General features: G+C 46.4%; 2 protein-coding genes across 5 annotated transcripts in view; both read right to left on the bottom strand.

The window, feature by feature from the left end:
• Positions 1-43: 43 nt before the first annotated feature.
• Positions 44-6581, bottom strand: atp6ap2 (ATPase H+ transporting accessory protein 2). The gene is made up of 9 exons (XM_077581054.1): positions 6435-6581; positions 5292-5422; positions 5006-5134; positions 4831-4926; positions 2341-2478; positions 2199-2252; positions 1963-2112; positions 1776-1895; positions 44-661 (listed from the first exon to the last, which is right to left on the bottom strand). The coding sequence occupies exons 1-9, from the start codon at positions 6508-6510 to the stop codon at positions 467-469; spliced, it is 1089 nt and encodes a 362-aa protein (XP_077437180.1). The 5' UTR covers positions 6511-6581; the 3' UTR covers positions 44-466.
• Positions 6582-7310: 729 nt separating this feature from the next.
• Positions 7311-22664, bottom strand: part of bcor (BCL6 corepressor) — a 40051-nt gene continuing 24697 nt past the window's right edge. For 3 of the 4 annotated variants that reach the window (XM_077579252.1, XM_077579253.1, XM_077579251.1), the window contains 7 exons: positions 22199-22506; positions 20986-21270; positions 13873-14039; positions 12776-12921; positions 10859-10936; positions 9404-9557; positions 7311-8352 (listed from right to left, as the gene is read on the bottom strand). In XM_077579252.1, coding sequence (XP_077435378.1) covers positions 7998-8352; positions 9404-9557; positions 10859-10936; positions 12776-12921; positions 13873-14039; positions 20986-21270; positions 22199-22506 — 1493 coding nt within the window. In that variant the 3' untranslated portion in view covers positions 7311-7997. The remainder of the gene's footprint in view (positions 8353-9403; positions 9558-10858; positions 10937-12775; positions 12922-13872; positions 14040-20985; positions 21271-22198; positions 22507-22664) is intronic. The other variant, XM_077579254.1, reaches the window with a different exon arrangement.

Genomic DNA, 22664 nt, shown 5'->3' with positions numbered 1-22664 from the left:
CAATTAAACATTGTTTTGTCAATATTAGACATGTTGACAATCGTTTGATCCATAATAATTTATTCATTATTTCGCAATTTTACAGTTTAATTACTTATTCTTGCACCATGCTTACAAATAATGGCCAAGTTATTTCAAACAATAAACACGTTTCTATGCAATCTTTTCATATTGAGTACAGCAGTTTGTCACACAGTTGCATTTTCAATATATACACATATTTAACTTAAAACATGTTCACGACAAATTCACGCAGTCTTTCAAAACAGGACCATACATCACAAAAACTTAGTGAGCCGCTTTATATGGAATGATGTGGCGTAATGTTGATATTCACTTCCAACCACAGCAGCGTCCAAAACCAATTGGTGACTCACTTTTTACTTCAATGTCATACAAACATAAAGCACAAAACAATCACAAGCAGGATCCAAGGGATGGATGGAGACTTTGAGGGTCAGGTTTTTTAGTCCATCCTGATCTTCTGGTTGGTCATCCTGTAGATGATGCTGTCGTAGCCCGGGTCCATGTTCCACAGGTTGTAACCGACGGCAATCACTGCAAGCGCCAGCACGATCATCAGCCACAGTATGATGTTGAAGACCACGGCGTAGTTGAAGTTGTACTTGTAGGCCAAGTTGTATGGGCTGCCTGGGTTGCTCTGGAGAAGGACAAAAATAATAATAATAATAAATAAAAAAAACTTTTTAAACAATAGATTTTGCATGTTTGCACTTAATAGAGAAATATACTATATTTCCTCAAATAGCAGCCTTCAGTAGTTAGGCTAATATATGTATAAACTACCACTGCTAAATAAAACAATCGAACAATATGCAGTATTAGATTCTGATGGTATGAAACAGTGAGCAAAAATATTGCAGTATGACAGTATTCAAATTACAGTTCTTGAATGAAAGAAAAATAAATAATACTTGGGTAAATAAAAACAGCATTTCCCCCCTCATTGAACACAATCACTTTTGCTATATAGAATATTTAGTACAGAAGAAATGTGTTAAGTTTAAATTAATAAATAAATGTTAACATTCTTCTTATTAAGTCACAGTGTCCCATCACTGACGCCGATCAGTATGTTTGTTGAGTATTGTGATGCGCATATTGTGCAATGTATTGCTGTTTGATGGCAGACTGAATACAAATGAAAAATATAATATATATATATATATATATATATATATATATATATTTTTTTTTTTAAAAATCACAAAAAATATTGTGCCCTGCTGAAAACAGAGAAGAGCAGCTCATTCCCAGTGACAGCCAGAACTGACATTTTATTGAAACCTTGACTTTTTAAAAACCACGATAAAGTGTCAAACTGGTAATTGGCCCATACCTTATACAGTTATAATTAAGCATTTCATACAAATAAGAGCCTCCCCTCAATCAACACATTGCCCTTAAAACAGCCCTGGTACTAAAAATAAACACTCATAGCCATTATATGCAAAACTATGGTATGGTATATAATTATTGTAATAGTAATACACTATGAATATTTTTAAGTACAGTATTGTGGAAACATAAAATGTAATAGGTGATGATAAGTGTTTTTTAATTTTATTTTTTTTTTATTTGTGGAAGGTTTTCAATTTAATTTTATTATTATTATACAAATACTATATTGAAATCTAAGTCTAAAAATGAATTTTCACAAATAAACGCCCCTCCCTCAAAGGCCTTACCCATACTAGAAGCCTGACGCTCGCTGCGGAGCAGGAAAAAGACTTCTGCACACAATATGGACTTACGATCTGTTTAGATTCCAAAATGGAGCGGGATTTCCTGGTGAGAGGAGCCTCAAAGTTCTTCACGGTCACGACCTCCACCACGGCGCTGTTGCCATACAGACCGTACACGTCCTCTCCAAACTACGAAACACAAATACAAATTGAGGCTAAATCGGCGAATTGGAAGTCTCCTCCTTCTCTTCTTTACCTTCTGCAGAACAGAGGAGAGAATGGCGATGGCATCGCGGTACTGAGGAGAGTCTTGTCCGTAGACGCGGCTCAGTTCCTCCAGGCCCGACAGCTCCAAGGAGTAAAGGTCTGGGGAGTGATCCTTGGCCAGATGCCTGTGCCTTTGCAGCTGTAACAAAAAGTCACATCGTGAAGCCAGAGCAACGTTAGGAAATAAAAAAATAAATAAAAAACTGTGCCGAAGTGACAACTCACCAGAGCTGTGATGTCATGCAGGACTTGTATCTCAGAGAGGAACAGCAAATCGGCCTGCAGACATGACGCGCGACAGAAGCGAGCTTAGATGGGATGTGTGTGTGTGTGTGGTTGTGTTACAGTGGTGCCAATGGAATGCGACCTCTGCGTTCCTGCTGAGGGAGTTGAGGGGCAGGGTGGCCAGCACGGAGCCATCTTGTGACAGGCGGCCTCGGATCTGCTGCAAGGTAACCGGCAGATCCTCAAACACGGCGTTGGCTTTGCCCAGCATGTACAGCCTCTAACGGTGGACACAAAAAAATGCACGTCACAAAAAAACACACGCTCACAAAAATAGTTGATCAATATTATTAGTAGTATTTGGTTATTTATTTTTTTAAATAAGAATCATCAGAAAATTACTTTACAGGGTTACTGCAACATTATGCTCACAATCATAATAACAAAATAATTTAAAAACATACTTAGATTGTGATTTAATTGTGCACATAAGTTACATAAAATTGTAGCGAGTACATTTTGAAAAACAAACATTGTTCTTTCGTGTGCCACTAGAGGGAGCCCATGCTTTGAGAATCACCATACTAGCGCCTTTAACTTGTAATAAATGTTGTAATAGAAAAGCAAGAGAGCCCATGTGGTGAAGTGGCGTGCTGCCGTTTTGGGGCTAATAGAAAAGAGGCAGTATTCACCTTTTTCCCATATCCAAGAAAAAAAGTTGCACATTCTTGGAAGTCAAACTTAACTCTTTCACTGCCACTGACGTTTAAAGACGTCAAGTAAAAGCCTACGGTTCACTGCCAATGACGTCAAAAGACGTCATCCAATGATTTTTTTTTTTTTTTTTTTGAAACGGGTAGAGGAAACCCTTCCGCATGTCTGGTGAAAGTTTCCAGTCTGTCTGTTGTGCCTAATGACTATTTTTGGCCCCTAGAGGGCAGCGATGACTCTCTTTTGACAAGATCGGGTGGGCGTCAGTAGAGGCGGAGCTAGAGCGTCGAGCAGGAGGTGAGAATGGAAGACAAAGGAAAAATGGCGGCCGGTCGCGAGGAGCTCACGCCCGAGACGTTTTTTTCAAAGACCAAAAGCATCGCTGAAAGAGCACATTGTTGACGACGATGATCATCATCGATGATGAAGATGAGGGTGGTGACTCCGTGGTTGAGAAGCATTGACGCAGCAGTAGAAGACGTTAGATGGAGCTAGATGGAGGAGGGAACGGGCAATGGCGAGCGTTTGCAAGCAGCTCTACACTTACAAGACGAAAGGCATCGACCAACGCTAAAATAGTACATTGATGACGACGATGATCATCCTCGATGATGATGAAGGTGAATCCGAGCTTGACGGCGAAATTGGAACCGCTGACGCGGCGGCTATGACGGTGTCGTAACGCGGAACACAACCGAGCACGCACAGGCGGACGTTCGATCGGACGACGGAGAGTGCCCCGAGTCCAATGCATATTCATCGGAGGAGTGTGTACAGTCTACTACTTGCTTTTTATTCCCGGGAAAAAAAGGCCGTCAAGAAAGTGTAACGTTTGCACGCAAAACGGACCAATGCGAAAGTGAAAGTAAACTGTTGTGCGAGTCCTGGCGTCTCCTTGCACGCAGGAGAGCGTTACAAAAGGAAAAACTGTATTTGAAACATCCACATAATTGTAAGTAGTACCACAGTTGCACACGTTTGTAAATAGTTTGCGAAATTGTTTTGTCAAATTGTTACACTGTTGAATGGAAATAAACGTATTTTGCAATCAAAAAAATACTTTTTCATTGTTGGTGAAAGCGTTTTACAGAAGTAAAGCACTATTTAGGTGTTTGTGGCATCATTCATGGACAAAAAGAAGTGTACAATTCACTAGAGTGCATGAAATAATATCGTTTCACAAAAAGCTCTTTTTCTCCGTTTTTTTGTTTCAAAAGAGAGAATTTCGGTGAAAGTAACCATTTTCTATTGTTGATTACTGAAGAACGGAATAAGGTAGAAACAAACTTTTTTTTTTCTGATGAAAGCTGAGAGTCCAATCTTTCATTTGGTAGTATGTGTGTTTCCATAGTCCAAACAACATTTTCTGTGGACCTTGAAAGATCACTCAAAATACTTAAATCGGCTGGCAGTGGGGACAACCCGTTTCTGAAAACATCTGGCAGTGAAAGAGTTAATGATTTCTTGCCAATAATATGTTGTATGTGACCTCACTAGTCTAAACATGACATTCTGATTAATATTACATTTGTGGAATATGAGTTAAGAAGCAAAATCCAGCCGTTTTGATCCATCTGAGGGGGCGGCCATTTTGCGGCTTGCTGTCGACTGAAGGTGACATGACAGTTGCTCAGGGCTAAGGCAGTGACCAATCACAGCTCACCTGTTTTCTGAAGCTGCGCTGTGATTGGATGTTACCTGAAACCTGAGCAACATTGATGTCATCTTCATTCGACAAGTGGCAAATTGGCCGCCGCCTGAGATGGATCAAAACGGCTGGATTTTGCTTCATAACTCATACTCCACAAACGTATTAACCAGAATCATTCACTGGGCTGAAGGTTCTCAAAATTTGTTGACATCACACATTAGCCTCAAGCCCATGTTTTGAAATTCAATATTGTAATGACCATGTTTGTACCTCCTCACTCGGTGCGAGCTGCAGCACGACAGGCGTGTCCTCGGCGAACAGGGAGTGCACCGTCTCTGCGACACTATCCAGAGTGAAGGGCACCGGCTGGGAAGAAACAAGGAAAACCTCACGATAAGCTACCAGAGGTCCATTTTGTTTGTAATCCAGATCCAGGATGGCTCACATTCTCCAAGGGATAGGAGGCCACACTCTGAGGCAAGGCGAGGCGATCGGCTCCTCGGACCACTATCAGAACATTAGCACGGGGACGCTGGAACAAGGGACCCGCCTGCAGGCCAGGCCAAGACAGATCCTGAATGGAATCAAGACACAATGTTATTAAAATGCTCATTGAAAACTTACTTGAAGGAGCACTGTGACCGACTGGTCAGTAAAATATCAGCTTTCCTATGTAAAGGTTTATAATCGCGGCAGAACTTCGACTGCTTGATAATAAATTGCCACGTCACCTCTTGAACAGAGAAGCCCATGGTTAGGGCCACCAGGTCGGGAATCTTCTCGCCAGAGACGGGCCACTCTCCTTTCTGGAAGGACACAAACTCTGGAGCTTGCAGCACCGTCAACCCATCCCCGCGGACATCTGCACGATGGGATGGAGAAAAGATTTTATAATGTTATGAAAAAAATCACTTTTTAATTTCTTGAACTCAAATAGTTGGATATCTGAAGTGCTAAACTTGAAGAATAGTGGGACCAATTAACATGAACACCTACAATTAGCTTCTCTGCATGATCTGTTGGACTGGATAAAGATTCAGAGTCACTTTCAAGTGTCAGAGAGAGCAATACACTAATATGCAGAAACATCTATATTCCAAACAAGTGCTTATGCCAAAAAGTTAAGCTGCACACCGTCCAAACAGTGACATGGATGAAGTGCTGGACTCACGAGTGAAAATGCCTTTAATTAAATTTTCAAATGAATTATACTCATTCAAATTAAATGGAAAATTCAACTTTCTTTTTTAGCACTTGCTCCTTTTTTTTCTACCTCAACATTCTATGTGCTCGCACCCACAAGTACAAATCACTCAACTTTGTAGTGCCACCCGTCATAAACAGGCTCATTACAATTTCAATTTGTATAAAACGTCAAATTTTCAATCAAAACTGAGCATTATTTCTTTTTTTTGTAACAACACAAGCCAGGCAGAAACTCGTGATGGAAAGAGGGAGAGGAACTTCCCTGTTTCGTGGCCTGTCACATGACTCACAATCCATTTAGGAACTAGAATAAATCAATAATTATCTCATAACCTGGTTTTATTATGGCCTAATCAAAACAATGATGAAACGCACTTTAGAGGGGGAGCAAATAATTACTACACAATATGCTTTTTGCTATAATGGAATGTTCCCCAACAATATGACAACAACACAGAAAAATGGGACGACATCACCTCGACGCATCGCATGAATATACATCGAAAATAGTGTCAAATGAATGAACCTATCGACGACGCTATCGTTGCTAGCTCGGTTAGCCAACTGTGATCCGCTTTGACGACACGACGCGGTAATGTTACACTAAAGCAAAAGGAGATCCGTTTAAAATAAACAACCGGCTGCCTCTATTAGTTCACAATTCTTACCGGTCGTGCAGAGGAAAAGGAGGACGGACAAGGCGAAGGACAGTGACTCCATCCTCGGCCAGTCAGTAGGCGACATCTTCCCTTCTCTTTGCTTCAAGCAGAGATCACATGATCCAAGACGTCACGCATAATCACGTGGTACAGAACGCGACGCCGCATGCGCACCAACAGCCTTTGTGGCCTCTAGTTTTAGGACTGGTTTGCGACAAAATTCAAATATGTCTATATGTTAATTTATATAATTGAGTACATTTAACAAATATTATATCGCCACTCTCTTAAAAATAATGGTCTTAGTCATATTCTGACAAAAAGTTTTTTTTTTTGGTCTTAAACATCTCAAGATGCTAGCCACCTGTAACCAGTTTATTTAAACACCGTGGGATAAATGAATCAAAATCAAAGCATAAAGGATAAACTAAACTAAAACTTAGTTTAGTTTATCCTTTATGCTTTGATTTGTGAAATGTAGAATTATACTTGAAAATATAACAATAAATTAGATTAGCCAATTCCAACAAAATATATAGAAGATAACCAATTCCGTTTGATTAATAACTATTAATATATACATTTCTGACATTAATAACGGTGCAAAAACAATATATAATACAGTCGTCCCATCGAGTGTATTTGTATCATGCAATGACCAATTTTGTCGTTTGGTGACGCTGCAGGTCTGCAATAAATTGTTTGCTGTGCGCTGATGGGCTGCAGAGACAAAGTGCAGCTCGCGACAATACAAATGTATTCCTAGAGATGGCAATGCAGGATTACGTCGTCGCGGACAATTTGGCTAAACGGTTTAATTTGACATTGACACCCAATTCATTTAGTTCCAAACGTAACCTCACAATTAAAGGAGCAGCACACACATTTCATCTTGCAGTTTGTATATTTATTTTTTTTTAAAGCAACTTCTTTTTGTAAAATATAAATACAAATTAGGAGATATTTTAATTACAAAGTTAAAACAAAACAAAATGAATACCCAAAAAAAAGTTTGATTTACTGCAGTAGCCTCACTGTTAGATATATACACAAGCCCTTTGCCAAAGGGTGAAGATCAGTATTACAATAGAACTTTATTATACAATCAACGCTGTAGCTCCGCGTGTTAAATTACAGACTGGACAGGAAGCACAATTTTAACATTATAAAATGAAAAAAAAAGATACAACAAAAAGAATTGTACATCATGTGCTCCCTGTGAACTCAAATAGCACATTCAATAGCACACATGCACAATGTGCTGCGCTCACGCGCTGTCTGGTTATCAGAAAGAAGGGGAAGGAAAACTATGTACACGCACACACACACACACACACACACATATGTATATGTACATACATATATTTATTTAGATTTATTTGTACATATATTAATTTATAAAAAATACGACCATCAGTTATTGAGAGTCAAGCATATGGCTAAGCTAACACAGGCCGGGTCAGCCAGCAGGTCCAAAAGTCTTTATGTACAGTGCCGGGCGGGGAACTTTGGGTAGCAAACTGACTCCAGACGGATAAGAAAGCCAACCGCAGCCCGAGAGGGTGAAGAAGGTCAGTGCTTGTTGTGAGCCGGGTTAAGGATGAGGCCCACCTGGCCGGCCGCCTTGATCCTGTCCTTCAGTTTGTCCCTGGCCTGCTCCCAGCGGTCGTCCAAGCACTCCAGCGAGGAGCCCAGCAGGGCGGCCAGTTCGGCGCTGTCCTCCACCAGGTCCAGCAGTTCCTTACTGTCCGGCTGGAAGCCCTCCAACTCCTCGGGGCAGGAGAAGAGCTGCGACAGCGAGGCCTGCCGGTAGAACTCGGCCTCGGACACCGTCACCACCTCCATGTGGGGGAAGGCCTGTCGGAAGCCGCGGGCTGACATGCGCAAACGGCGGAGCACATCGGACAGGAGGAGCCAGTTCCTAGGCCTGAGAGGGAGGAAAGAAATACAATTTATTACGGATGAGAAATGACCACTTGTAAAGTATCTACATATTTTACTAGTGCATGTCATTTAAAAGTCATTCATTATACTTTTGCATTACAATATTCTGCACTATTTGGAGTTACTTCCCACAAAAAGAGCAGAAGGTGGTATTCATGGCCTGTGACTGTAGTTTAACTGTAATTTAGTTTTATTTTTTAAATAATAAAAAAATAATACATTTGAAATGGATTTATTTAAATGTGATTTTAACGTAATCTTAAACTTTTCATTTATTGGAACGTGAAATTATTTTATTTTAAAGATAATGGGGAAAAAGATTGTAGTAAAATTTATGGTACAAATTGATTATAATTTACAACTTGAAATTAAAATATATTTACTTAAAAAAATTGAAACAATTCTTATTTATAAATTTAAGAATTAAACATTTTAAATTACACTATATTATATTATGTTAAAATTCATTTTTTAAAACTCAAAATCTGAATATATGTTGACATTTAAGGATTATCTTAAAATTAAATTTACCTTAATTTTTTTATCAATCAATTTTTAGTACAAAAAAACGACAACAATCAAACAAAACTATTCTTTTAATAGCCACACAAAAAGTCTGTTAACAGCATTATACTTTCAATCTTCCAGAACATACATGTAAACAACTTTGGAGGCTAATCACTGGTTGTGCATGTAATGACAAACACGATCTACAGTAAGTGACATCACGACCAATCCAAGTGCTGCGTATAATGACTGACAGGTAAACAGCTCAATGTCTGCATGAACAGTGACTGAACAGCTGATCAGTGACTGTATACTTGTGCAGAATTTCCTGAGTTAGATATTCATATCACAGTGTAAGTGCCAACTATTATAAATTCCTGGTTGGAAACTTTTTAGAGATGTCCAAAAAGTGAATCTGGTCACGATGATGTACAACTGCATCGTAATGTGCATTCTAAATTGTATTTCTGCATTATGGCAAAAAGTACGGCATTATTCCCAACACTTGGGAATGGCGAGACGCTCACCCATGAGAGACGGACACCTGGATGTTGTAGCACGGCAACAGGGGCCGGTCGGAGAACTCAAACTCAAACACCTCCCTTTTGTCGTCCTCCTCGTCTTCGTCAGGGCCCGGCGGGTCAGCCAGGATGTCGTAGGCTCCGCCCTCCTCGGCAGACTCTGAAAGGTGCAAAATGAAGGTGAGCTGACGTCTTGGGACACACTTTTTCATACAAAGATTCAGTGGAAGGGCAGCGTCACAGGTGACCCAAATTAAAATTTTACGCAAAACTCAGCCATATTGCTACAACACTTGCATATATATAAAAATATATATATATAAAAAAAAGAACAGACATATCATGATAAAAAGACTGAAAACACTAACAGGTAGTGTGGACGGACGGGATTCAGTTACACCTGTGATACTAACACCAAAGTTGGAAAATTGTCAGGACAACTGTGAACTTTGGTGAACTTTGTTCCATTTGTTCTGTGACAGCATTGTTTACAATAATAGGGACCCAGCCCTTCTGTCAATCCCAAAAGTTGAGTAAAAAAAAAAAAGAAGCCATAAAATGGCACCAACGCACTACTTTTAATAGACAGGGCTATGGCTTGTCTAACTGAAGCTCAGGTTCCTTGGCATCAAGATGCCTCAAGATGGCACTAAAGCACTACTTTTTTTCTTTTCTTTTTTTAAGAGTAGGCTAGGTCTTGTCTAATAGAAGCTCAGGTTCCTTGTAATCAAGAAGGCACCAAAACACAACTTTTTTTTAGACTGGGTTAGGTCTTGTCTAATATAAGCTAAAGTTCCTTGTAATCAAGATGGCACCAGGGTACTACTTTTTTCTTTTCTTTTAATTAGACAGGGCTTAGGCCTGTTTAGCAGAGGTTCAAGTTTCTTGGCATCTAGATGCAACAAGATGGCACCAAAGCCCTTTTGTTATTAGACTGGGCTAGGTCTTAGGTTTTGGTGCTGTCTTGTGGCAACTTGGGGCGTTTCAGAATAAGCACAAAAACTGAATAGGCGTAGGGGGGGTTTTAGCCAATAGAGGAGAAGTAAAAAATAAAATAAAATAAACTCAAATAGGTGAATTTTTGAATTGAATCTCAAATATGCATGGGGAATACTGCATACAGAACAGCAACACGGCTGAAACATGTCGGCTTTTAAGGCAGTGTAAAGATTGTTTCCATTACAGCTGCGTCCGAAAGCAGAATATCTTCAGGTCGCCCAACGTTACGTGTGCGTGCCATCTATATAGAAACTCAACAAATAAATACCGGCTTTTACAGGCAGCGTGAAAGGGGCTTCTGTTACTGCTCTCATATTAGTTCTGAAGGCAGAAAATTGCCGGATCGACTTAGTCCCCCCCCACCCGTTTCCGCTTCAGTACAGAACAGCGACATTGGAAAAGGGTGAAAAAAAAATCTCTTCTACAGGCTGATAGAAAGGGATCGTTGTGATCAGTACTCACCACACACAACGCTGCCGTAGAATTCCCAATAAACTCCGGGGTCGTCATCTGCGCGGCCCTGAAGGTCAGCAAAATAATCTATGGAGAGAGGAGAGGAGCATGTGACTCACCAGCCAGAGCCCGGGGGGACAGGCAACGAGGCAAACAATTGCCCTTGGAGACAAGAGCGGCGAATGGATAAACGGCAGTAAAAGAGGAGGAGGAAGGGGGAGAGAGGACATGTTAGAGGAGTGTGGAGTGGTGGAGCAGGGGCGGGCGGGGGGAAGGGGGGGGGGGGTAATGGTCAGGGGCCAGCAGCTTCACCACGGGGGAGGGAGCGACTGTCTCTGCTGGGTTAAAGCTGGCTCAGTTCAGAGCGTCGCTGCAGACGGCTGCCAGGAACAAGAACCACACACAGTTTTGCTGGTGCGCGCACACGCACGCACGCACACACACACACGCCGAGAGAGCTGGCTAAGCACACGCGGCGAGAGCAAAGTGTGTGTTCAGCACATACACACAAACACACGCACGCACGCACATTCGGCGAATCAGAGCCGGGCTTTGTGCCAGCGCTGAGGCGTGGGGCGTCTGGCGTGTGTTTGGAGGGATTAACGGCCTCCAGATGAGTGGGACCAGGTGGAGGGAGGGCGGCCATCGCTCGCTCGCTTGCTCACTCTCACTCCCTCGCTCGCTCCACAGTCAGGCATCGATCTACGTGTCCACGCTCTTATCAAAGTTCAACACTACCCTTTTGCAGCCATCTCCCTGTAAAGAGGGGTGACAAACCCAAGGCCTGCGGACCACATATGGTCCCAAAGCCCCCAAACTTTTAACCCTCCAAATGCTCATAGCATATGCTGAACATATCTTTCATCATCATTTATCAAGTATTACCCTTGAAATCTGATAGGAAAAAGCAACAGCTTATCATTTTCTCTTGTGTTTTCACCCCGATGAAATCAACCTGACATTATGCACCGGCAACAGCCGAGTCCCATTCTCCCAGTCTCAAGTTACCTTGGAGAGACGCACACGGGCCCTAACACGCACTACAAAAGCAAAGTCTCCGGGCCGGAGCGAAGCCCATTTCCTCACGTACGCTGAGCAAACACAGTTGGCGTTGCTAAGTAACCAGCTCAGAGGCAACAGCACGCACTCGCGGGCTCAATCTCCCTTGTCTAACAGGTGGTCGAGGGAGGGGAGGGGAGGGGGCCCGCCGGAGGGGAGAGATGGGCTGACAGTGGCTGACACGTCTGCTGACGGCCGCAGGCGAGCGCGGGGCGGAAAATGGGGAGCGGCGGGTGAGGATTTGCAAGGCGCGACTCGGAGCAACAGGTTGCGCAGGGGTCGAGGCGCTGAAAGAGCTGCAAACAGGATCGAGGCCTTCGGGGACTGGCTGCTGCCGAGCAGCTGCTTTAACATTTGAACCCTCATCACCTGCGTGTACCACCCAAAAGCAACCCCTTACCCAGTTTATCTCCTGTCCTACCTTGCGGCACTTTGTAATACAAGGTCAAACCTTTGCCAGTAGCTTGTCCACAAATAGAACTATGAGGGTTGTTATGCATTTTTTTCGGAATCATCTCTTTTGCACCCCAGGGGGGGCGGCCATTTTGCCACTTGCTGTCAACTGACAATGACATCATAGTTGCTCAGATAACGAGCAATCATGGCTCCGCTTCAGACAAAAGGTGAGCCGTGATTGGTCGATACCTGAGCAACTACAATGTCATTTTCAGTCGACAGCAAGTGGCAAAATGGCAGCCTCCTGAGATGGATAAAAAGGGATGGACTTTGCTCATATTCCACAAACATAATATTAATCCAAATATTTTGTTTAGACTAGTGGGACTGCAAATAACATCTTATTGTATAGAAAATGTTTGAGTTGATTTCCCCTTTAAAGGAAAGAAGAGCCACGAAAAAATTGCTTACCGGTGAGGAAGCGCTCCATGATGTCACTGTGGGTCATTTTCAGGAGACCCCGGCCAGAGTACGTTGCCAAGGTGGGGTCGGCACCATAGGACAGTAGGACGCGCACCACGTCCAGGTGGTCGTTCTCCACTGCGTCGTGAATGGGTCTACAAAGGCATGTGCAATCATTTCAACTAACTTTCACATGTATGCCATTTTGATAAAAGCAGATTCAAGTGTAGTCGCTCTACCGAGTAGAGATGTTGACAAATAACCATTGTGTCAGCGTTGAAATTCATGGAAATAAAACAAAAGACGCCATCTTTTGCCCATGATAAGATTGGAAGAATGAAAATGATGAATAACACTGAATGTATTATCCTTGGGTCTTTTACAAGGCTGTTGTAAAAAAAAAAAAATATATATATATATTTTTTTAAAATAAGGATGTTGACCATCAGTAAAACTCCAGTAAAACAGCCGGGAGCGAAGGGGGTTGCTTCAGTGAAAATGGCTGGGAGTGAATGAGTTAATGGCAATTTTCTATCCTTTCAATTTCTAATTTCTAGTTTCTGATCCTAAACTGGCTGCACGGGTATCAGCCACTGTCAGTACCGATACCTTCAAATAAGGCCGGGTATCATCCATTCTTAGTAAAAAACACACACAAAAAATAAGATATAAAACTAATAACTTAACAAAATATAGCGGTGAGCTTTCACCCACTAAGGGAAACACAGAAGAACCTTTACTAACATTTTCAAGCAAATATTGCTTCGGTTTTTGAACTATGCTTCAGTACGTGAACTGCGCATGAAGGTGAGTTGGTCTTGTGACTAAAACGGATTAACTGGATTCATATTCATTTAAAAAAATATATACTTTGTTTCATGAACATTTCAGCTAGCGAGCAAAGTCTCTGAAGGAATATCATGACAGCTTCAAGTTCCAACCTGTGGAGCTCGTGTGTCACAATGACGCTCTAGGCAACAAACGATCAAATCCATCATGCAAGTGACGCGTTACGTGACATGAGCATAAGCCATGACAGCCCACTGGCGCATGCTAAAGAGGCCACGTTAGCATTGCTTGAGCGGTTCAGAATTCAGCGGCCGTACCTGGTGCCGTCCTGCGCGCTGCAGTTGATGTCGGCGCCGTAGTCCAGCAGGTGTTGGACGATAGTGAGCCAGCCGCGGGCGCAGGCCTCATGGAGGGCGCAGTAGCCGGCGTAGTCTCGGTGATTCACCTCGCACACTCGGTTCTCCAGGCAGTAGAGCACCACCTCCTGTAGGGAGCCAACACAAGCACGAGGCTTCAGTACGGGAGGGAAAAACAACAGAGTCGTACAAAGACAGACGGCTTCTAGCATATAAAGTTTCCTGTGGCAGCCAAATTAGGGGAAGGAGGAGGAGGGGGAAGGGGAAATGAGCGTGTTCCTGCGCCGGACTAACATAAAACTCGCACACAAACGCTCCATAATGCTGCAGCTGGCGGCGAACGAGGCCAGGAGACCGAGTATGACTCAACGACGTGTCGCCTGCCAGATTCCGAAGGCGTGCGCGCGTGCGGAGACAGTCGCGGCAGGCCCGGGCAGCGAGCGTGGCGTAATGGAAGCGGAACAAAGAGATTTGATGGAAGCACTCAAGAGCTGGAAATGTTTTCTCTGGTCTTGGGGCCGCGACAGCCGGCATCCAGCAGAAAAATAGACGGGGCTGGTTTTTATTGGACCGCCGCGGTGTCTGCTGCTACTAAACGGAGGAAATGGCGAGAAGGGATGGGGACGGAGGGGGGGGAGTTTTCTTCTGATAAGAGGAGATATGCAAAGCAAATAGGAGCTGCCGCATTTATCGGGATTTTTCTAAATTAGGCTTTTAATTATGTCACCCACGTGCATCCATATATGCGTATAAACGCCAACGCTTAGGCGCTGTCCCTCTAACAGCCCGCCGCCGAGACCTCCCTCCTGTGAACCTGGGGAATGACTCCAAACTTCCATTTCTATGCTAATTCTCACCCTCCAGCTGCTCCAAGTGTTTATCTCGCTCGCTCCCCATTTGCGCGAAAGGGCGGCTGGAGGGACGGAAGGAGGAGGGGGAGTTGGGGGCAGGGGGCGGAGGGGGGCTGACTTGACTGGCGGGGGGAATGGAGCGGGCGGAAGGAGGGCCGCGGCGGCGAAGGCAACACCCCGACAGATGACAGATTAATGAGTCTGTGGATGAGATCTGCCGGGGCCGTCCGCTGGGCCGCAGCTGACAATAACAAGAGATGAAAGGGTGGGCTTGTCGTGGGTGGCGGTCCAAAATGTGTGTGCGGGTGTGTGCGTCTGCGCGCCGATAAGAGTGATTTAGAGGACGTTCCGGGCTGTGGAAGGAGGAAGGGAGGGAGATACCGGGAAAAGAAGTGAACAAGTGTGTGCAAGAAAAAGTGTGAGAGTAGAGGGGGGAAGGTGGGAGGTGAGAGGGGGGAGGCAGGAGTGACGCGCCAACTGGTTTTCACCCGCTGCCAGAATTCCGTTTGCCTGCTGGAGAGAGATTCAGGAGCGCTGTGCCGAAGCTCCCCTCTGGGGATTCCACGTGTGTGTGTGTGTGCGTGCACGTGTGAGACTGACGACGACAGTGTTGATATGCAGCTCGCTTATGTGTGCGTGTGTGTTTACGTGCTGCTGATGAGCGTGCGCGCATGTGTGTGTGTGGCTGCGGAGGAGGTGTAGCGCTAAACCTCTGGAGCCGTGTTTAATATCGCTGGGAGAGAGCGAGGAGCTTAGCACGAGAGCCCCGGCTTCCCGCCAGATACACGCACACACACGTCTCCGCAGTATAATGAGGCGCGCACACACGCGCACACACATCCCTTCCCAGCAGCCCCCCACCCCTTTCCTCCTCCACCGCCGCTTTCCCTCCGTCCTCTAATCTCCCTCTCTAGAATGCTTCCCTGCGCTCGCCTGCAATCAATGCATCACTCAGACATTTAACCCCTTGCAGCGCGGCCCCGCTACGCGCCACGCATACAGGCAGATGTGTGTGTGCGTGCTCTTTGAGCGACGCTCGGGTAGCTCGTGCTAGTTCTGATGGAGCAGGGCTACATGCCCGGAAAGCTTGGCTGTTTTTGCTAATAAAGTCAGAAATGGATAATCAGCTCTCCTGAGTATAATACACACTTGCAATAAATACACCCCTTCTTAAAAACAACTAAATATAATAAACCGAGCAAAAGGGAAACAAACATTAAAAAATGAAATAAACAAGCCTGATGCTTGTGTCTCGTTAATGTGACTATACTTGAAAAGCCAGGCTAGCAAGCTAGCGGCGAATGTTCGACAATCCTAATGAGCGAGGACTGTACAAAGCTCATTAAATCAAGGGACCGTTGACTGTCATCAGGTACCACCTCCGCATAACCTTCTCTTACATCAGCAGCTAAGGCTACATTCAGAGTCTGCCAGGAAGTAGGACGTATCCCACTTTGGAGCTCACGAGCCATAAAGTACTACGAAGATGAAGAAGAAAAAAAATCAACTGACAACTGCTGGCAGCAAGCCTGGCAACAAAAGCGAAACCTTTTTTTTGGTAGTCTCGATACTCTTTCGTACGACATTTTGAGGGTACGAGTGGCGTAAGAATGCGTTGTCATGCGGCAGGGATGCTCAATTAACACCTTTTTATTCAATTTGTTTCCCCAGAAACAAACAAACAAAACAGGGCCCAGAAAAATATTCATCAACGAGTGCGGATGACGAACAACATGTGCCAAATCGTATTCGTTGATGGGGGAAGGGAGGGCGCATGCCGGCCACATGTGGCAATTACTTTTCATCAAAGGGTGGGGGTGGGGGTTGAGGGGGGTGCTTACACTTAGCCATAGGCAGGAGGGCTGGGTGGTGGTGGTGGCAAGAAAAGCCTGACAGCCCGCCAGGCTAATAAAGCACTGGGGGAAACCCTGCTATTGTATATTGTGACAGACTAGAGTGTGTTTTGAGTTGCAAACAATTTTGCAATGTTGCCGCTGTAAAAACTGAACTCTGTCCAAAACCAAAGCACCCCAGTTCATACCAATTTTTATGGGGAACAAATACTTTTGAATGGATAGATAATAAATCCAGATACATTTCAGAAACATTTACATGACAAGCTAGCAAAAACGCAACCGATAAACCAACAAGAATCTCCTAAAAATGATGTAATATGCTTTTGGCAATGTTTTTGGTTTTTATTGGGTACAAGCAATAATGCTTTTGATTTTCACAAACTTGTCTTGTTTGTGTATTCAGGCCAACAAAGTATACATTCCAGGCCAGTAGTTGATGACATTAAACGGAAACGGAACGTCCCAATAGTTACATTTCCCACGGTGCCACCAGATTACTGCTCCCTGGTAAACTTGCGATGTATCGACAAGGGGCACTTTTCAACTCTGAGATTGTGCTTTACCAGTTTCAATGGTAAATGATAAACGGAGTGCACTTATATAGCGTTTTTATCTATACAGTACATTAGTATTACGCAACATGGCACATCCCGCTATAAGCGTCCTAGAAGACCACCGCTAACGTTTAATACATCCGTGGCAATTTGAGGTTGGGTGAGAGGCCGACAACTCCGTCTATTTATCTCCTCAAGCAAACAGTCCAAATCACCCCGCAATTCCCCAGTTTTGCCCATTAGAAATGCGCCGGGTATTTAAAATGCAATCCAGCTTTCCTTGTACGCCGGCTTGAGGAGAGAAAATCAGACATGATTTATGTGAGGAGAATAAATGACAGATTGCACCTTCATCCTGGCTTTCAATGGGCTGAAGCGAGGGGGCCTGTTGGAGCACCCAGCATGGGCAGAGATGGGGTGGTTGGCGGGTTGGTGAGTTGGTTGGTTGAAGAGAGGGATGAAGACATCCGCAGCATCTCTCCTCATTACCATTTCAAATGCTCTGCCAGCGAGCGAGCGAGTGAGGCAGACGGGGGGAGAGCGAGCGAGCGAGCGAATAGAAAGGGGAGCGAGGGAGGGAAGAAGCGAGCGAGTGGGCTTTCATGTGCGCCGGCACGGAGCGCGAAACTAAACGAACATGAATATATGCGCGGTGTCGCCCGGGCATCGGGAGCGTGTGCACGCGTCTTAAATTATGTGTGTGTGTGTGTGTGTGCTTCTGTGTGTGTAAAATGAGTGTGTGAGTGTGTGTGTGTGTGTGTGTGTGTGTGCGCGCCTAAGATGATTAGGAATTTGCATGTGCAGGTGTGTGTGGGTGTGCGATAGCGTGATTTTTTTTCTCCTCATTTATTTTTATAACATCAGTCATTCCGTGCGGCCTGTTCAGAAGAGCACGCCGGCGTGACTGTACGTTTGCTTATTAGGTCATAACTGGCGCCGCTCCGTGTGTCACACTAATCAGCAAATGTGAGTTGTGTGTGTGCGTTTGTGTCACTGTCTCCCAGGCCCTTATATCTCGCTGCCTGCGTGTGATAAGCCTGGAGCTTGCGGCACTAAAACACCAGTACGGGACAAGCACTGTGCATCTACAGGCTTGTATGCTCGTGTGTTTGTGTGTGTGAGGCACTATGCATAAATCGCTGTGTATGTGTGTGCGTGTGTGTGGGAGCCCCAGGGGTCTGCCCCAGGCTTATCACACGCAGGCAGTGAGAGACGCGCTTCCTGAGAGGCAGCGAGAGAAAGAAAGGGAGGGAAGGAGGGAAGGGAAGGCGGGGGTGTTGTTTGCGCAGCGGCCAGTGCCTTGTTTGTGTAGTCTCAGGTTTTCTCCTCCCCCCTCTCGGCACGCAGGAAGGGGAAAAAAATGCTAAAGGGGGTGGGGGGCGGTTGTGAGGGATGGCGGGGTGGGGGGCATGGGGGGTTGAGTGGAAAAAAAGAAAAAGAAGCGGGAGGGGAATAAAACGTTTGAGAGAGACACATAAATCACAGAGACGAGCCAGCTTCTCTCCCGCTCGGCTGACTGCGCCCCGCTGCCGCTCGCCACCGCCGCCGCTCGCCGTGTTTGTGTGCGAGCGAGGAAGGAAGGAAGAACAGCCGCCGCTGCTGCCGCCGCCGCTAACCGCAGTCACCACGGCACATTAGAGGGCCATTAGAACGCGATTATACTCCCAGCGCTTACCTCTCATTCACACTCTCCGCCACCCGCTCTCCCACTCTGACTCACACACATCATGACGCACACACGCCTAATCATCATAAATGTGTGTCTGAATGTGCGTGTGACCATAAAGCAACCGGTTAATGAGCAACGCGCACACCTACTTACAGTTTGGTGAAGATGCCTCTGCTGGTGATTAAAGATATTACACACGCGAGAGTACGCATGGAAAGCGCAGAGGCAGACAAGCGAGTGAGCGAGCGGACACGCGGCGCAGCTGAGGAGGCATTAAACTGCGCCGATCAATAAATCAATTTGGAAAATCTGTCAAGAGGCGCGGCGCGCAAAGGGCGGAGGAGGAGGGGAGAAGGAGAGAGACAAAGGGCCATCCGGGTTTAATTAAAAGGCAACGTGCAGACCGCACCTTTGCTCGATTTACGCCAAGTGAACACGAACCCACCTAGCAGTTTCGTTCAGCACAGTTTGGAAATATTTGTTTACCGTTATAGCAAAATAATTCCCTAATGATGCTAGCTGTGTCATCTACGTAATACACAAGTCAGGCTAATTGGTCAATTCAGTCAAAGACAAAGGCTACACAGTAAAAGAGTTCATAGTTTTCGGAAATTACTATTTTTTTTTTACCCCAATGAAGATTTTTTTTTTCTAAAGATGAGCTGACAATCAATTAATCAATCATTTAATCAGGTAAATTGATTTGTATCTTCAAGCAACTGAGGCGAAATGGAGTGCAGAGCTTGGCTACAACCATTGGAGGCGCTGTTGACCACTCAATTTAATAGAATTCCAACTCCAGTTCTTTATAGGTCTGGTGGATCACCTGGCTGTTCTTAACCTCTCTCCGCACGAATCGGTTTTATCGTATCTCTTTCGCAACCCCCAGGACGAATATTTTACCTGGCCAAATTTTTTCCCCAGTATCGTCCCTGACCACCAGGCTTACCAAGTTTTCCTGGGAAAACTTTGCATTACATCATCTGTGGCACGTTGAGCTACTTTAGGTAACATCCTACACCACAAGAGGGTAGAAATTATTTTGGGACTTTCCACAAAATTTTGGCGAAAAATTGTAGCATCCAGAACTGAGCTGAAGTGTACTACTTTGGTGGAAACTGGTCTTAGAATTTCTTTCAGGGCCCGCCCGATTAACCAAGCAACCAGACCACACTCGCATGTTGACATGATTTAGTGTTGACCCACAAAACCCAAGCTCGCTATGTGTCAACATGTGAGCGCTAAACAGCTGAATGTTGACTCCTTTTTGTGCGTTCTGGTTCCTATCCCTTGTTGTTGTTCTGGCAAGCTAAGAATTTGCGTCACGAACAGAGCGAAATCCGCATCGCAGCGGAGACGGAGAGGCTGCCAAAGCTGATGAGGGCGCCTTCGCGTTAAACACCACCTGGCGCCAAGCTCTTAGGTGGGAGAACCGGTCTTTCTAAAAGCTTTGGGAGCGATGGGAGATTCTTGTCTTGCGCTGTGCTGTGGGGCAACTGCCAGAAAACAGCGCGGTAGGGCATAAAAGAAGTCCGGATGCACGAGAGAAAGAGAGAGCGCATCTCCGCTCTTCTCGGTATAATGATTCCGCCGATGCCGTCTGCGCGCGCGCGTGCGCGTGAGTGTGTGTATGTGCGCCTGCGCCCGTGTGTGTGTCACACTTCGCCTCACGGAAAATTAATGAGATGTGAGAGCGGAGCGAGGCGAGAGAAGGGGGGGATGCGGCGAGGAGGAGGAGGAGGGGGAGGGTGGGTTAGCGTGTGTGTGTGCTCGCGGGGTGCCAACGACAATCTGAGTCACAAAGAGAGGAAGAGAAAGAGCGCCGAGAGGAAAGAAGGGGGAGGGAACGAGCGGAAACCTGAGAGAGAGCGAGAGAATTGGGGCGGGGGGTTTGAGAAAAAAGCCTGCACTCTGGTGAAAGAGATGGAAGATAAATAGAGGGATGAAGATAGGAAAAGGAGGACGGACGCAAGGAGAGAGACAATTTTGAAAATAGGCGTGGAGCCGCGTAGCAGACAGGAACAAAGCGGGACGAGAAAATGAGCTCAATTTAAGCGGAGAGGAAGTGAAGACGGGAAACGAGGCGAAGTGTAAAATGTGCCGAGAGGCGCGTGTAGCCAAGCTAGAGAACCCCCCCCCATTACCTCGTAGCCCAGACGCGCCGCTCTCTGGAGGAGCGTCTCGCCAGCATTCTTGTTGACGATCAGCCGGCGTGCTTCGGGCGGAATGGGCCGCACCACCGGGGCGTCGGCGGCGGGCATCCGGTGCGCCCCGATGACCTCTGGCGGGACGCCGCCCGCTCTGCCGTTGGCCTGGGGCTGCGGCGGGGGCGGACAGAGCGCGGCGGGGGAGCAGGGCTTGACTGGAGAGCAGGGATAATGATTAGGAGAGGCAGCTCGCTTCCTCGGAGCCTCTCGCTGCTCACTCAGCTGTGGAGAGAGGGGACGAGAGAGAGAGAGAGAAAGTGTTAATGACGCTGACACATTGACGCACGCGGAAACTGAAGTACACACACGCGCACAGGTGGACACAAACACACACACACAGTCCATTGAGAAAGAAAGTGTGCCGTTCATGACGCATTTCCGCGCACAATGGTGCTGTTGTCTGTGTGTGTGTGCGTGTGTGAGGCCTTAATGTGCAACATCTGTGTTGTTTTTATGTCAGGAAGACACGCAATGTGCCGCACGTGCACGCGACGCCTCTGCTTTGACGCTACAGGCTGGCACGCCACTTTTCCTTCAACCACTAAACCAACAGGCCTGCGAGCGCCAGGCGAGAGGCAGTTGCCTGCCTCCGCGCGCACTTGTGTGTGTGTGTGTGTGTGTGTGTGTGTGTGTGTGTCCCCTCTCCGTGGAATTCCATGTCGGAGCAGCTGTCAGGCTGAGGAGGAGCAGGGGAAGAGAGCGGCGCGGGCGGAAAACAACTCGCCTTTTTTTCCCCCCGCAATTTTCCCCGTGCTCATTTTTTCTCTTCCTCCCCCCGCTTTTGAAGTTCATGCGCTCGACCGTGGCTGCCACATTCCTAGCCGCGCAAGCGGGGGAGGGAGGGAGGCAACGCGAGCGGGTCTCGTGTTCAGCGCCGCTGTATAATTGCTCCGGGGTTTTGTTGTTATGTCAGGAATGCTCACCGACACGCACCCTTTGCACACGTCGACGCGCCACAACGGGGCGGACGAGGCGTGCTTGACAATTAAGCGCCGAGACGAGTCGGCATGCACGCAGGCGCTCTGAAGGGAGGCGCCGAGGGCACGGGCGGGGAGGGGGTCAAAGCGCCAGCCGCCCTCTAAACATCGTAAACATGCTTCCTTCCTCTCCCTCCCCACAAGCGGCGGCAGCGGCGCAGACAGGCGCTCACCTTGTCCTCGGCTGTTCCCAGATCAGCCGGGAAACGCTGGCCAGGGCTGTTGGGCGCAGCTTCTTTTCTCCTCTCACGCTCCCGCTGGCTGGTGTGTTTGGTCTTGCACGGCCGCTTGCCCTTGGGCTTGTCCGTGTCGCTATGACGACGCAGCTTGAGAGGAGGGGGGCCTCCCAGCGAGGGCTCCGTGCCCGGGGAGGGAGGGCCGCGCCGAGGCTCCTTGAGGCCACGGTCACCTGAGAAGGGGCCCGGCGGGTGCACTCTGTCCTTCAGCTGGCTGCCGGGGTGAAGGGGAGGTGCGGCGACTCCTGTGGGAGAGGAAGAGGAAGAGGGGGAGGGAGACAGCATTAGTGTGTGGAAAGGCGGGAAGGTATTGCAAGGCCATCTCTCACCCTCTGCTGGTTTATTAATGAGCGCAGAGAGCTGTCTGCGAGCGCCGCACGCCTGCTCGATCAGGAAGAAAATA

Source organism: Vanacampus margaritifer, chromosome 11, assembly GCF_051991255.1.
Source record: "Vanacampus margaritifer isolate UIUO_Vmar chromosome 11, RoL_Vmar_1.0, whole genome shotgun sequence".
Lineage (NCBI taxonomy): Eukaryota > Metazoa > Chordata > Actinopteri > Syngnathiformes > Syngnathidae > Vanacampus > Vanacampus margaritifer.
The sequence above is the reverse complement of the archived record's forward strand: the minus strand, read 5'-3'. Positions and strand labels throughout refer to the sequence as shown.

Excerpts from the sequence above, each read along its gene's own strand:
- atp6ap2 (XM_077581054.1), bottom strand. The coding sequence starts at position 6,510 with ATGTCGCCTACTGACTGGCCGAGGATGGAGTCACTGTCCTTCGCCTTG. Across the intron at positions 2,253-2,340 it reads CCCTCAGCAGGAACGCAGAG|GCCGATTTGCTGTTCCTCTC; the intron begins GTCGCATTCCAT and ends TCATGTCTGCAG. Across the intron at positions 1,896-1,962 it reads TCTCCTCTGTTCTGCAGAAG|TTTGGAGAGGACGTGTACGG; the intron begins GTAAAGAAGAGA and ends TGTGTTTCGTAG.